Source organism: Rhinolophus sinicus, linkage group LG09, assembly GCF_036562045.2.
Source record: "Rhinolophus sinicus isolate RSC01 linkage group LG09, ASM3656204v1, whole genome shotgun sequence".
Classification (NCBI taxonomy): Eukaryota; Metazoa; Chordata; class Mammalia; order Chiroptera; family Rhinolophidae; genus Rhinolophus; species Rhinolophus sinicus.
Genome location: NC_133758.1, coordinates 75,960,757 through 75,976,248, shown reverse-complemented (window position 1 = coordinate 75,976,248; position 15,492 = coordinate 75,960,757). Strand labels below are relative to the sequence as shown.

The window sequence follows — 15,492 nt, the reverse complement described above, 5'->3', positions numbered from 1 at the left end:
ATAGAACAGGAAAACAAATGTAAATTGCTAAGAAAATTGGTGTATCTTTTAAACACTTTACGTTGTCTGAAACAAATTGAACATATTCTGCTGACTTTGTATAAATTGTAGGAGAGCTCTCAGTATACAATTATAATTCTTTCAATAGGACATTGTATGATTAATGGACACTTAACAAGCTGAATTCTTCTTTTCAGATTTGTACGTAAAAATATACGTGATGAACATCTCTACCCAAAAAAAGGTGATCAAGAAAAAAACAAGAGTATGTAGACATGATCGAGAGCCTTCGTTCAATGAAACTTTTAGATTCAGCCTAAGTCCCGCAGGACATTCTCTTCAGGTAATTCTTTAGTACACAGTTACTATTTAAATTTTTTTATTCACACAGTATTCATTTTCCATTCAATTATTCAATATTTATAAACTGATCATATACTGTGGTACATTTTACAAGTTAATTAATTCTTAGAGGTATTTTCCCAAGGGCCCTTTAGAATTCCACAGCCCACTCACCTCATCCAATTAGCTACCAAGTCTTCTTTATTCTGTCAGTTTATTTTACACAGATTTATTTCCACACTCAAAGCCACTAATCCTCTTTGGGTCCTCCTCTTTGTTACTCAAATCATTTCAGCACTATACCTGGCCTACATGCCATCAATGTCTTACCCTTTGAATTCATTTCATCATACTGATGACAGGTATCTTTTAAAAACACTGGCTAGGTTACATTAAAGCCCCTCAATGACTCATTATCCTGACTCATTCAGAGTCCTCTAAGGTGACTCCTAATTGTATTGATTTATTTAATCTCTTCTCCTTGTATACCTTTCCGCACACTATGCTTCAGTCACACCAGAATCTTTTCAAATCGGGTTAAGCCTCCAATCCTTTGCTCATGTTTTCCTCCCCTTCAGTACTCTTCTCTATCTCTCTTCATCCTCACAGTACTCCACATCTTTCAATGTCAACTCAGCCCTTTACTGATGAACCTAGATGTAATTTATCACATCATATTGATGTAACATTTTGCTTATCCCAACCTGTCTTATACAATAATTTATATATGTTCCTGTCATTGCTTATATATGTACTATTAGCTTCTCTAGGGCAATGCCTGATTTTCATTGCTTTTTGTTCCACAGCCTAATATGATGCTTGTACATAGTATGTCTTCAGTAGACTTAGAAATAAAGAATGAAAGAGGAAAAGGAGGTGGAAGAAAAGAGTTGAAAAAATATGGGAAGACCATAGTACTGGCACTTAAAATAAAGGCCTGCCCTAGACACAAACATAAGAGATGTTAACAAAGAAAAATGAGAGATAATTACAAACAGAAATTGCATTGAGAGGATTAACTTACATTAGTGTGGAAGAGAATAAAAAAATGTTAAAGGAGACTTTGCAGTCTGTGTGAACATGTGTCATTCGCAGCGATTAACTAGTTAGAGAAGGGACTGCGAGGGATAAAGATCGAGTTTTCTGTAATGTGATAAATTTGAGTAGAAGGCAGGATCCAAGTAAAAATATACAATGCCATTTGAAATCTCTAAACCAGAGTCCAAAAGAGATAGTCATAACTGGAAATGTGGATTTTTGAAGTCAGAAACATAAAAGTAAAATTTCAGCCAGGAGTAAAGAATGTTTTCTGAAGAAGATCTGAAATGAAAGATGGAGGGATGGAGTGAGGGATGGAGGGAGAGAGAGAGAGAGAGAGAGAGAGAGAGAGAGAGAGAATTGTCAAGGATTAATGAATGGTTAACTACACCTAATGTTCTCTACCTTTCTTTCAACTCATTTCTAAAAGAAAAGAAAAAAAATTCTTGAGTCTAAGATCCTACGGAATTTCAATTATAAGTCTCACATATGACAAGAAACCACTTTGGAAGTGCATACTCTAGTAAAATCACCAGTAAATTGAATGCTAAATAAAATCAATATATGTTCTATGTGCCTTGTGAACTTATTTATTCAACAGTCAAATAATTTTGTATTTTAGTTAATATTGCATAAACTAGTAAAACTGTCTCTAGCAAAATTCTTTTGTAAAACATTCCACCAGTTTAAGCATAGTGGTTAGAACTGGCTAGGAATACATATCTTATCTAGAATTATATCCTTCATGATGTGTCTTTTCCTTTTGGAAATGTTGGTGTGAATTAATTAATATGCAAACCTTTTGAGGACATCCTTATTATTAGTTCTCTAACAAGTATGCCTTCTACTTCCTCTCACCCTCACCGTTTCTTGTTTCTGTTATTTCTTGGATGATCAATTGTCCTTTAAAAAATTTGAAAAAAATATACACATGTATACACAATTTTGGCTCTTTTTTCTAGATTTTACTTTTCTCCAATGGAGGGAAGTTTATGAAAAAGACCTTGATTGGTGAAGCCTGTATCTGGCTTGACAAAGTGGATCTCAGGAAAAGAATAGTCAACTGGCACAAACTTTTGGTCAGTCCTACTCAAACCCATTGAAGAAATATGTCTGCTCATTGTATAGAAACTGCTGTAAATAATCTCAAATCAAGACTATAGTTGGATAGTATTGTACTAAGCTATGTTTTCAGTGGTAAACATGAGAAGAGGAAAAACAGGCAAAAACATACTTAAAGGCTTGTAAATGTATTATTGTGGAACACGGGAAGAAACTCAAATGAAAAAGTTCATATACCTAAGATCGGGGGAAAAAAAGGAACTCTGAGACCTTGGACTTCTTGCCTCTATCAAGAAAAGCATTGAGAAAAATTTTGATTACTTAATGCAAAAATCTTTGAGCAGAGTTGTAGAGCTAAAGACAGAAGCTCAAAGATTAATATAGTTTCTAATGCAGACAAAAGTAATCCTTTGTGTAGGTAATCCTTTCAAAGGTTGAAAGGAAAGAACCAATGTAACAAATATGTTTTCAAAACTCCAAAAATCTTTCTTCTTCATCTTATCCTCTCAGACAACTTACTGTTTTGAGATTTTGACACGTACAATATGTGTCCAAAAATAGAAGTAAGTAGTTCTGGTCACAGGGAAAAGGGAACTGAAGATTTAGAAATCATGGCTTTCAGACCATATTGTACAGGTTTTCTCAGTGTCTAAATATTACAAGGGTGAACACCACTAATTTTGGAATCCATGTTGTAAAAGCACATTTATACCATTTGAAATAATGTGGAGTGAAGATAAAACTAAGTAGAAATAGAATTACATTTATCTACAAATAAAGCCATAACTGGCTAACCAAAAAAAAAACAACAAAAAAAGTTGTCCCACAACATATTGGAACCTTGGTTGAAAAAAATCAAATTCTCCATGACTTATTCTTAAACCAAGATATTTTCAATCTACATACCAAAGGACATAGACTAAATTGGTATGTTCTAGGAAGCATGACAACTTGTTCTTTGTGGAATTTCAAATGAATGTATTATCCCACATATTTCCTTTCTCTTGAGTGATGTATTGACAAAGAGAATTTCTTCTGGCAAACAAATTCTATTAATCTGTGACATGGTTTAATTAAATTGGTGTTATTTCCTGCTCTTCCATTATGTTTTGTTTTGTTTTTTTTCCTTAACACATTAACTGATTATATAATGAAAACCCTGACACCTGAGTCAAGTTTGCTCTGGTGCTCCATTTTCCCCCTTTAGTGACAAAATCATGGTGATCAAGTGCATCCCTGTTGGGAAAATAGGTGAAAAGTCAACATTATATAGAAGTTACAACATAATTGAACTATTTTAATAGTGTAAAACAAAAGGGCCAGTATCTAAGTCATTACACTGAAGCATCCTCTTCTCCATAAACCAACAACATTAATACGAGACGGGACTTGGAGTTGCAGGAAACACACTCAGCTGGGTATAAAAGCCTGGCTTTGAGTCTTGGTTCTGCCACTGACTGTGTCACCTTGCACATGTCACTGAAACTCATTTTCTCCCATGTTCTTCTTTGTAAGATAAAAATAATTATGTATTCCCAGCCTTCCTAATGGGATGTTGGGATGATCAAACTAAGTGATTTATGATAGAAAATGAAAGCACATTTCCAGGTATACTTTTACACACATAAGTGAGGAATAATTATTATGCAGCTTTTTATTTTTCAAAGTTTATATGCAAAAAGCATCCTCCAAACCAATGGCACACATTGACATGAATAAATTCAGTACATTAGCTCCAAAACTATTTTTTTTCTTTAAAATATAAATTTTCATTTAATCTGAAAAAGATGAAGAATTAAATATAAATGATTTGTAAATTGTGTTATTACATATAAATGAAATGAATCATTTCATTTCATACTGATCTAATCCTATTCCCATATTCTAACCAAAATTTAATTAAATTGCATTCTGAGTTTAAAAGCCATTTCTCTATTCAAGGATGACGTTTTAGTGAGTTTAGAGAAATTATCTTCAAATATACTGTATTGGTTGGATTTTAAATTTTCTAATTTTTAAAGAAAAAACATAATTTAAATTTGAGAGGAATTGATTAAATATAAAACATTAAAAATAAAATATTTTAAAATTAATCCCAGGTTATATATCTTTATTATATTCATTAAAATATACAAATTAACTCTTCCCCAATCTAAGAAAGTTAACAGTCACTTATTCTTCCCTCTATGTTTTTATCTTTCCTCCCCTGATAATGCAGTATCGTTTACCACTGACATTTCTTTAAAATGAGCATGCAGGGAGGGGATCACTAAAGATTTGATATTGTTAGGATTTTGTTTTTAAAGGCAACTAGATCTGTCACTGGTTGTCATGGATATTTCCAGCAGAAGTTAGCACTTTAGGAAGCTTATAATCATTACTCATAAGCAGGGAAGAAAAGGGTTTAGAAGATCTCCTTCTGATATAAAAAGGCTCTGCTATTTTCCCTTAAAAAAGAAACTCTGGCTCACCTTAGGTCCTCTTCTGCAGCCACTTACATTCAGAGGTATGCATGAGAAGTTGTATGCCCAGTTAGTTTACTTCATCTATTTGCAATTTCTTTTAAAATAATACAAATGGAGGTGCCACCCAAACACAAATAATCCCTTTGTAGCTATTTGACCTAACAGAGTAGTAGTCTTCCCATTATTGGTGACCCTCTGTTCCAAGGAACGGATGATGAGGCCAGGTCAATCAAGAGCGTTAACAACAGGGCTTCTTTTTGTGCACCAGCATTCCCCTTCAGAAAGCATAAGATCCTGCCAAAGTGTGCCAAGTGTGCAGCTAACCAAATTCCTAGGTTGTGCTGGAATTGTTCTATGCAACACTGATCCTCATACGAATGCACTTCTTCTGAATGATGTCGATTATCCTTCTTACAACAAAAGTGTTGCTTTTTAATGGCAAATAGGGCTCTTGGTGTTTTTTTACTTTTTTTGTATATATCACAGCACCTAATTTTTCACTTTTTATTTTATTTTTATTTTATTGGCTTTAGCTTTTTTTAATCCTAATAGTGACAAAGTTTGTAATTTCTAAGTAACATGTGATTTGTCCAGTTACATCACTTACACCTTGAAAAGCATATTAATTTTTTCCAGTTTCATTTAGTCATCAACGACTGATATTGATTCTTATTATAGGAATGGTTGTGATGATAGTGGTGATAGCAGTAATGATACTAGATTGGTGGTAATGTGAAATAAATTAAAATTTAGCAAATATACTATATTGTGCCCAATTTATTAGAAATTATTTCATCAATGTTTTATTTCATTAAGATATCATAAAGATGTTTATAGTATTTTTTTACTTTATTATTTAAATCATAACTAACAATATTTTTAAAAACTTATTTTCATTGCTGCAATGTCTAATATTCCAAAAGCAGCTGACTACAACTATATGTGTTTATAACTCTAAGTGTGACAGAGTGATTTTCCCTCTTTTTGAGCTTGAGATGGAAGTGAAAGAAAGCTCAAAGAATAATTATGAGCTGTCTCTTTAATAAATACTTGCCTTTGATGTAATACAAGAATGAATGAGTGAAATAGATTTTCTCACTGAATATGACACATTGATGTTTTCTGTATGTTCCATGTTGTTGTTATTTATAAAAATACCCATTAAATGAAAATCATTTAATCAAATGGTTCCTTATCTTGATGGATAGATTGAGAGCATTTTCTTAACCGGTTACTCTGTATATAACAATACATTTGGTAAAATAGACAAAGTTGAATTATTAATTTCATTTGGCATTCAGCATGTGAATATTGTTTGATTGTGTCTATGTATCTGTTGGTGATGTGACCAGGTGCTCCTACTACCAATTAATGTGTGTGCTGATATCCTAACAAAAACACATCTGATGTTAAAGGGAAAAAAAAAATCTTGTCTAAAAAAAAATAAAAACCTAATAAAATTGATTTCAAAATAAAAAATTAAGTACTTGGAGATATGTCTTGTTTCTAACTCTACGTTGCATGCCGTGTTGGTGATTTGCTAATGTATTTTTGTTTCCTGTTCTACCCAAATCTCTCTGGAAAATCTAATGAACAAATACAAATTCTTGGGCTAAAGGTTGAATAAATTGAACTGAAATACATGAGAATTGTATTTAAAAATGCTTGTAAATCTGTCTTGAGTTTTACTCTATGTAAAAATATGTCTTGATTTTGTGGTTATATACAAGATGTATCTTGATAACTTATGCAAATCGTGCTGTTTAAAGGCTGCTGCCTCAGCCTTACTAATAAATATTGAAAATATCAACTTTGACTCCTTGTGTTTATCAACTTGATAATTTGATATTTAATATAGAAATAGAACTATTTGGAACATTTTCTGTGAAAATTATATCCTAAATGCATTCGCTGACCCAGTTTAAAAAACATATTTTAACACAGCAGAGATACAGAAACAATGAAACAAATGTAACCACAACCCAGATGAAGAAATTGAACTCAGTCCACTATCTCAGAAGACCTCTATTTAATCCATTCTTATTACAACTCCCTTCCAGCCCCTTAATGTAACCATTATCATGATATTTATAATTATTTCCTGGTTTGTCACTGACATCTGTCTAATAAATATTAGTGTAGTTTTTCTGTCTTATTTTGAATATGCTTTCTAAGCTTTTTCTAATCTATATATTGTCCTCCCACCCGTTCCTTTTCAGTGAAGCTTAGTTTTTGAAGAATCGTGGTATTTCTACCTGTGGGATTCCTCAAACTCTGTATTTTGCTGATCGCATACTCAGAGTGTAGTTATCATGTTCCTCTGCCTGTATATTGCCTGTAATTTGATCTTTTGCTCTATAGATTCGACCTGATTCATATTCAATCTCGTCACAGCTTGCATTCTTCCATTAGAAAGCACATAATGTCTGATGTCTCTCATTTTCTTCTGTTTACAGCCAATGGTGTTCAATGCCTACAATAGATCCATTAATTAACTAGATGTTATAAAATGGTGATATTCTAAGTCAGTCATCATTTCTTCTTGGAATACGTTTAAAAAAAATAAACTTCCCCTCAACCAATATGTGATTAGCCAGTGGTATAGTTTTTATAGGAAACTTAGGGTAAAGGCAGACAAAGATGGAAAATTTTCTTCTACCTATTTTTTGAAATAATAAATGGTTCCCTATCATCCTCCAAAGATGACCAACTAATTTTTGTTTTAATTTTTTTGTATCATTGTGAACTCAAGGATTGAAGCAAATTTGATAGGTTTTGATTCATTGAAGCTGTTATTCTTATTCATGCTCAAATTTACCAGTTTGGGCCAGTGGGAACATCTTTGTGTGGTCTTGCATGTTTCTTAAATTCTTTGATTTTTTTTTTTCATGGCAAGGAAGTTATATATTATCTCTTTAGCCTTAAAACAGTAGAAGAGATCTATTTAACCTGAATTTTTAATTTTATATTTCTATTTATCTCTATAAAACAATTAAATTTAGGAATGTATTGACACTGATTGATCAACTTTTATCTGTTATTGCTTCTCAGCCTTTTGGCTAAAATCAAGAGTAGAATCAAGTGAAGTATCTAATATGCCTATGGTAAACTTTTAAGATCATTCTTAGGTGAAGTATTTTTTGAAGATAATGCCAGATCTAAAAGGTTGAAATTAGAGAAATGATTAATGAGTTTGACTTTTTGACTATTTTCTAGACATTTAAGAGCTGAAAATGCCACACAATTGCAGTTTAAAGTTTTTGTAGGAAATTGAATCAAAATATTTTCCATTAAAAAGTAATAATAAAATTATAATGGCAAAAATGTTGAGTATCTTTCTATCTGTTTGACTGACAACTCCAAATACATTTTCATTTTAAATTTAATTTTTAACTTTATTTTTTATTATAATTTATATTATTTGTGAAAAATTAAGAAATATTTTCATGGATTATTTAATTAAAACGTGACCTTCCAACAATTTGATTCTTTGAAAAAGTCAATAAAATTAACAAAGTCGTGGCAATCAAACAAGAAAGAAGTTCAAGTAACTCTTATCAAATATGAGAAATTAACATAGATGCCAAAATCCAAAACCAAAACTTGACAAACCCAATCTAGCAATGTATAAAAATAATGAGAATCATGACCAAGTTAAATTATCCCAGTTACACATTATTTCAATGTTGGAAAACAAATTAATGAAATCAAGTACTTTAATACATTGAAGTATAAAAATCATAAGTTGGGAAAAATATGATAAAATTCAAAATCTATTCATAACAAAAACTTTATACTAGCACACTTGGAATGGAAGAGTATTTCTTTTTTTAAATCTGATGAATTTTATTTAACAAAAGAAAAAAAAAAATCTTGTTGGTAAAAGGATTGAAAGCTTTTCTTTTGAGACCAAAACAAGGCAAGTATGCCTATTATCACCATTCTTTTCAATACCTTTTCCATAGTTTCCAGCCATTGTGTCAAGGCAAGACAAAAAAATAGATAAATAAAAAAAATACAAATAAAGGAGTAAGAAGTGGAAGAGAAGAAAATAGAAAACAGCTATAATTATTTTTTAGATTATATGTCTTTGTGCGTAGAAAATCAATCACAACCAATTTGTTTTAGACAATATAAGAGAATGTGTCAAGTTTACTATTATAGAAACTACACAGAGATAAATGCATTCTCTGAATCTGAACAAGTAACAGAAAATTAACATTTCAAGACATGATTTTTACTAGCATCCAAATTATGAAATGGCTAGGAATAAATTAACAAAGAAGATACAAAGAAAAGCAATGTAATGGAAATATAGGAAAAATACTTGAACAGATACTTTAGATGAGAAGAAATCCAAATGGTTAATAAACATGTAAACAGATGCTCAACCTCATTGGTTTTCAGGGTAATTCTAGTTTAAAGTGATATATAATATGCACATAGGTAAGAAATGGAATTCCCATGTAAATATCAATTGATGTAAGTGTAAATTGATACAACCACTTTATAAATAGTTTGAAATTACCTTGTATTGTTGAAAATTTCCATACCTTGCACCTCAATAATTCCACTCCTAGATACAGGCATCAGAAAAACTGTTGAAACATGTAGACTAGGAGACATTTTTAAGTATCCTGGGAGGTTGTTTCGCCAGTACACACTGGTACAATGTACCAGAGAAACTCCTTTCTGGTTGGTCAGGTTTCCATTTGCCAAAAGTTGTGATTGGTATATGACTTTACTATATACATCATTAAGTATATTAAATATTATTCTTGCAGATAGATTTATAGCAGTATCAATTATAGTCCCAAAGTCAAAACAATCCAAAATTTGTCAATAAAATGGGTAAATATTTTGTAGCATAGTAATGCAACAAAATAATATAAGACGAAAACAAACAAACAAACAAAAAACAAGGCTATACATATCAATATGAGTGAATTTCACAAATACATAGAGAAAAAGTAACATGCCACAAAAAAATACAGTGTGATTCTAATAACTATGGAGAAAAATTAAAGGAGTGATTATCACAAAAGAAAGGATAGATTACCTCATGGAGGACTAAAGCAGATGTGATTGGGGAATAGTGTTTAGGGGGTTCTAAGATACTGGCAACATCCTATTTCTTAATCTGCATCATAATTATATGGATATATGTATAATAATTATTATTGAAACCATACACTCTTCTATTGTTTTGTATTGGTCTCAATCTATCATTAATCAATGTTATGGCTAGACCGGCCATTGTGGTTCTTATTATTCCAAGATACCCTTCAGCAATGACCATCAGGAAACTGAAAAGATACATGTTTATTGCTTGCAAGACCTGGAAATGATGCAGCACACCTATAGCCACTTAGTGAGGTCCCAGGTAAAGAGAGAGAGTGCATGGGCCTGGGGTTCTGCTTTCACTGGGGTCGAGCTTGGGGTCCTAGGGTTTCACTGGCTCCCTCGTTATTGGTGAATTAAAACATAAGAGCAGGAATTTAAAGGTGGGAAGAGAAAACAAACAAGTAGCCCCAAAAGCTAGATCTCTAAAACAAAAGGGCCTCCTTGTGGAGAGGAGGCCTGTCTCTTTAGCTGTGTGGCTGACAATGTGTTTATTTGAGATAGCGGACTTTGCAATGGGTGCCTCCACCATCAAATTTAAATCAGGTATTTGCATTATAAGAAGGAAAAAAAAAAAAAGGTCAGGGCTTACACTACATCTATGTATTATACTCATAATTTAAAGAGCAAGATTAGGTACTGGTTAACTAGAAGTAAGCTTTTTGAGAAAGAGATTGAAGCTGTGTTTGGCAAAACAAAGTTAATTTTAACTTGTGTAGGCTATTTCAATAGAACAATGGGGAGTGAAATCAGTTTAAAGAAATGAACTCAGCAAGTATTTGATTATTTTTAGACATTTGGATTGTATAATATCAAGGTCAGACTGGAAACTGTTGGGCAGAAACTGACACTGCAATCCACAGGTGGGATTTCTTCTTCATTTTGAAACCTAAGCTTTTGAAAGGGTTTTAAAGGCTTTCAGCTGATGAGATCAGGCATGCCCATCCAGATTACTGAGGTAATCACCTTATTTAAATTCAGCTGATTAGAGATATTAAGCATCTCTACAAAATGCAGGCATACCTTGTGTTATTGCCTTCACTTTATTATGCTTGGCACATGTGTTTTTTTTACAAATTGAAGGCAAGATCCTCCACCAGCAAGAAGATTACAACTCACTGTATGGTGGTAGTCTGGAACCTAACCTGCAATCTCTCTGAAGTGTGCCTGTACCATCACAACAATGCCTTCAGTAGTGTTTGAGTGAGTAACTGGGGACTACAGCCGTGTCAAGTTCACACATAAAACTTACCATAATGGGTATAAAGGAGAAACATAAAGACTTCTTTGTTGGCTGATTGGTTGATTGGTTCGGTTTGGTTTGGTTTTTAAGATGAGAAAGGATTTAATAAATTGCAAAGTCAAGGGGAGGAACATATTTGACAGGGACTGATTTTTCTGTACTCCCTCTACATATAGAGAAGAGCGGATAAATAAATTTTACTGCACAATATGAAAAGATGGGATCTAAATACTAGTTCAACAACTCCTCTTTAAGAGGAGAAAGACAAAATTCTCTAATGGTCAGCTGCCAGCCCTGACTGCACATGAGAATCATCTGAAGAGCTTTAAAACTATAGATACCCAAACTCCAACCCAGATCACTTAACTCATCAACTCTGGTTGTTGGGCTCAGGCATAAATGTATTTTTAAGGCTCCCCAGATGTTGTCAAGGTGTGGCCAAAGTACAAAACTACTACCCTAATAAAACAAAAAAAGAAAATAAGGTGATTAGTATAGATATACATAGATAGTAAGCATGATATGAGGAGGTTAAGAGAATTTCATTCTAATGGCTATGATTTTCTGAATAAAACACAAGGTCATCTACTTAAAGTAAAGAGGGAATAAGAGTTAGATATTTGAAGAGAGTCAAGGAGCTTTAAAATAGTCCTGAAATGAGTAGGATAACAAGTAGGCAGGAAGAGAAGGATGCTGTGCCATACTGAAGACATTTTTGAGCTTAGTGACAACACATAGTGACACTAATCTGCATTATCATATGATTTTCCCCAGCCTTAACTTGGTTTGTAAGTAAGAGCAGAGAATGGAACTGGTTAATTTTAATTAGATTGAGCTTTATCAGATAGATTAAAAAACAAACAAACAGATATGCAAGGCAGTTCACGTGTCAGGACAAACTGACTTTAAATTGCTGAACTACAGAATGTGTAATTGTTAAAAATGGATATAAAAAGGGTAAATACTGATGGACTGGGAAAAAGAAACACAAAAAAAAATTAAATAAGGAGATGGAATAATTAATTCCTTCTGGGCCAATCAGGAAAGTCTGGGGACTATGAATGAAGTCTGAAAAGGAGATTAGGGTTGACCAATTGAACCAAGAGAAAAAGAGTTAAGGCTAAGAAATGTTGCAAACAAGTAAAGTGTTGTGTCCAAAAAAAAATGTTGTTTATTTCAGAAATTATGAGAAACTCTATTTCCCAAGCATAGTTTAAAATAGTAAAGAAGAGCAGAAAAGAGATATTTTTTATAATGTTTCAGATTGTATAAACTGCCAAAAATTCTGATTTTTAAGAATAATAATATTGCTATAAATTGTTATTCAGAAAGGGCAGTATCTGAGTCCATATTTTATTTATCAATTAAAAATTTATGAGTAAAATATTTCTGTATTTCAGGTCATGTTTCAAAAATAGTAAGATTACCATTTTCTTCAATATATACACAGAATTGCATTTAAAAGTTTAAAAGGGATGGCTGCACCAGAGACAATAACTGATAATTAGCAAAACTGACCAATTATCTTTCATTCCCTGTATAATATTTTAATAAGCACATACTGATCTCCAGATGATCAGATGACATCTCTGCTTTCAATGAAGAAAAGTTTCTGTTGTGGGGGCCAGCTTTATTTTGTTGAGCTAGAGAATTTACTTAATTTTATGCTCTACTTATGAAATTTAAGGAATTATTGTCAATTGATTAGAGCCTTTGAATCATTCAAAAAAGTCCCTTAAAAAGGACTACTCATCTCTAGTGCTGTAGACATTTAAAAGAAATATACTATTGAATTATTTTCTTTTCATAGTATAATAGTTAAGACTTGTAGGCTAAATGAATTATAGCTGCCTCGGACATTTAACTCATTCAGGCCTATAAACTCTTACTTGGATTTCCACAGCATCCCCTCAATGTCCTTCTTGCATCCTCCCTTTCAAATGCAGTCTCCTGTGACCTATCTGAAATACATATATGACCTTGACATGCCCCTGCTTAAAACTTCTCAGTGGATCCCATTACCAAAATCATAGCAAGAAACTGGACAACATTCTTGACACCATTTTCTCTTTCACTCTCCACTTCAAATTCAAGTCATTAAAAAAACTCATCCTTTGATTTTTCTAATATTCTCTCACACTTGCACTGTTGCAAATGTTTCCTGTCAAGTTCCCCACTTGCACTGCAGAACTATTGTTCCACAGTGCCAGATGAATAAATTCTAGGGATCTGCTGTACAATATAATTCTTATAGTTAATATACTATATTGTTCCTTAAGGGGGTAAATCTCATTTTTTCAACTGTTTTTTTTAAAATTTGTTTTAGGTTTTCAACAATATTGGTAATGTTTTATTTCATCTCAGTGGTGGATACACAGGTGGTCTTCTTTCTGACATTCAATATTGTTTTATATTAATTTCAGATGTACAGCATAGTAGACATTTTTAAAATTTAAGAAATGATCCCCCTGACATCTAGTACCCACCTGGCACTATACGTAGTTATATTATACATATTGTTGACTATATTCCCTATGCTTTACATCCCCATGAATAATTTATAACTACCAAATTGTACTTCTTAATCCTTCCTTTTTTTCACCCTACCCCCAACCCATTCCCACTTATTACCCAACAAATCTAGTACCCCTCTGACACCATACATAGTTATTAAAATAGTACTGATTATATTCCTTATGCTATATCCTATATCCCCTTGGCACCTTTGTAACAACTAATTTGTACTTCTTAATCCCATCCCTTTTTTCACCCACCCCCAACCCCCTCCCATCAGGCAACAATCAAAATGTTTTATCTATGAGTTTGTTTCTGTTTTGTTTATTTTGTTCTTTAGATTCCACATATAGTGAAATCACATTGCATCTGTCTTTCTCTGTCTGACACTTCACTCAACACAATGGATGTGCTACCACAGATGGCAAGAATTCATTCCCTTCCATGGCCAAACAATATTCCTTTGTATATATGTACCACCTCCTCTTTATCCATTCATCCATAGACAGATAGCCAGTCTACTCCCACATCTTGGCCATTGTAAACAATGCTGCAATGAATATGTACAAGGTTCGATTAAAAAAAATGCAATGTTTAAATTTAAAAAAAATGCATTACAGTAAAAGACACATTGTCATTCATCCCCCTCAAAATATTCCCCCTCACTTCAACACACTTATCCCATAATTCTTGGCACTTTCTGAAGCAGTTCTGGAAGTCTTCTTTCATGAGTGTCTTTAGTGGAGCTGTCATGGCTGCCTCGATGTCCTGAATCATTTTGACTTTGGGGAAGAGCTAGAAGTCACACGATGCCAGATCCGGTGAATAAGGTGGATGAGGACACACCGTAATGCTTTTATTTGACAGAAATTTCCATATCAAAAGCCATGTGTGACACTGAGCATTGTCATGATGGAGGATGAAGTAAACACACTCACCAAAGAGGACTTCCAGAACTGTTTCAGAAAATGGCGAGAACAATGGGATAAGTGTGTTCAAAGCGAGGAGGAGTAATGGCAATGTGTCTTTTACCGTAATACTTTTTTTTTAGTTAAACATGCACCGCATTTTTTAGTCACACCTCATAGATGCAAATGTCCCCTTGAATTAGCTTTTTGGGTTTCTTTGGATAATTGCCCAGAAGTGGGATTACTAGGTTCTTCTTTGTGTCTTGTTGTAGACTTTATTTTAAAGTGTATTTTGTCTGGTATAATTATTGCCACCCCAGATTTTTGTTGTTTTTTGTTGTTTGTTTGTTTGTGTGTTTGTTTCCATTTTCATGAAATATATTTTCCCATTCCTTTATTTTCAGTCTGTGTGTGTCTTTCAATCTGAAGTCAGTATCTTATAGGCAGCATATGTAAGGGTTTTGTTTTCCTATCCATTTAGCCCTCTTATGTCTTTTGATTGGAGCATTTGATCCACATAAATTGAAAGTAATTGTTGATAGATATGTAGCTTTGTCATATTATTCATAATATATATATATATATATATATATATATATATATATATATATTATTTGTTCATTATTTGTTCAAATAGGTTCTCAATCCTTTGCTTTTTCACTTCTCCTTCTGGTACCCCTATGATGCGAATGTTGTTACATTTGACGTTATCCCAGATGTCTTATAAACTAGCCTCATTCTTTTTTATTATTATTATTATTCTTTTTTGTTTTTGCTGTTCTGATTGGGTGTTTTCTAC

General features: G+C 32.7%; 1 protein-coding gene across 1 annotated transcript in view; it reads left to right on the top strand.

Annotated features, from left to right (window-relative positions):
• PCLO (piccolo presynaptic cytomatrix protein) overlaps positions 1–3,539 on the top strand; it is a 373,138-nt gene extending 369,599 nt beyond the window's left edge. Inside the window, exons 25-26 of the mRNA XM_074339748.1 lie at positions 198–343; positions 2,343–3,539. Of these exons, the coding sequence (XP_074195849.1) occupies positions 198–343; positions 2,343–2,483 (287 nt within the window). The 3' untranslated portion in view covers positions 2,484–3,539. The remainder of the gene's footprint in view (positions 1–197; positions 344–2,342) is intronic.
• Positions 3,540–15,492: the final 11,953 nt, after the last annotated feature.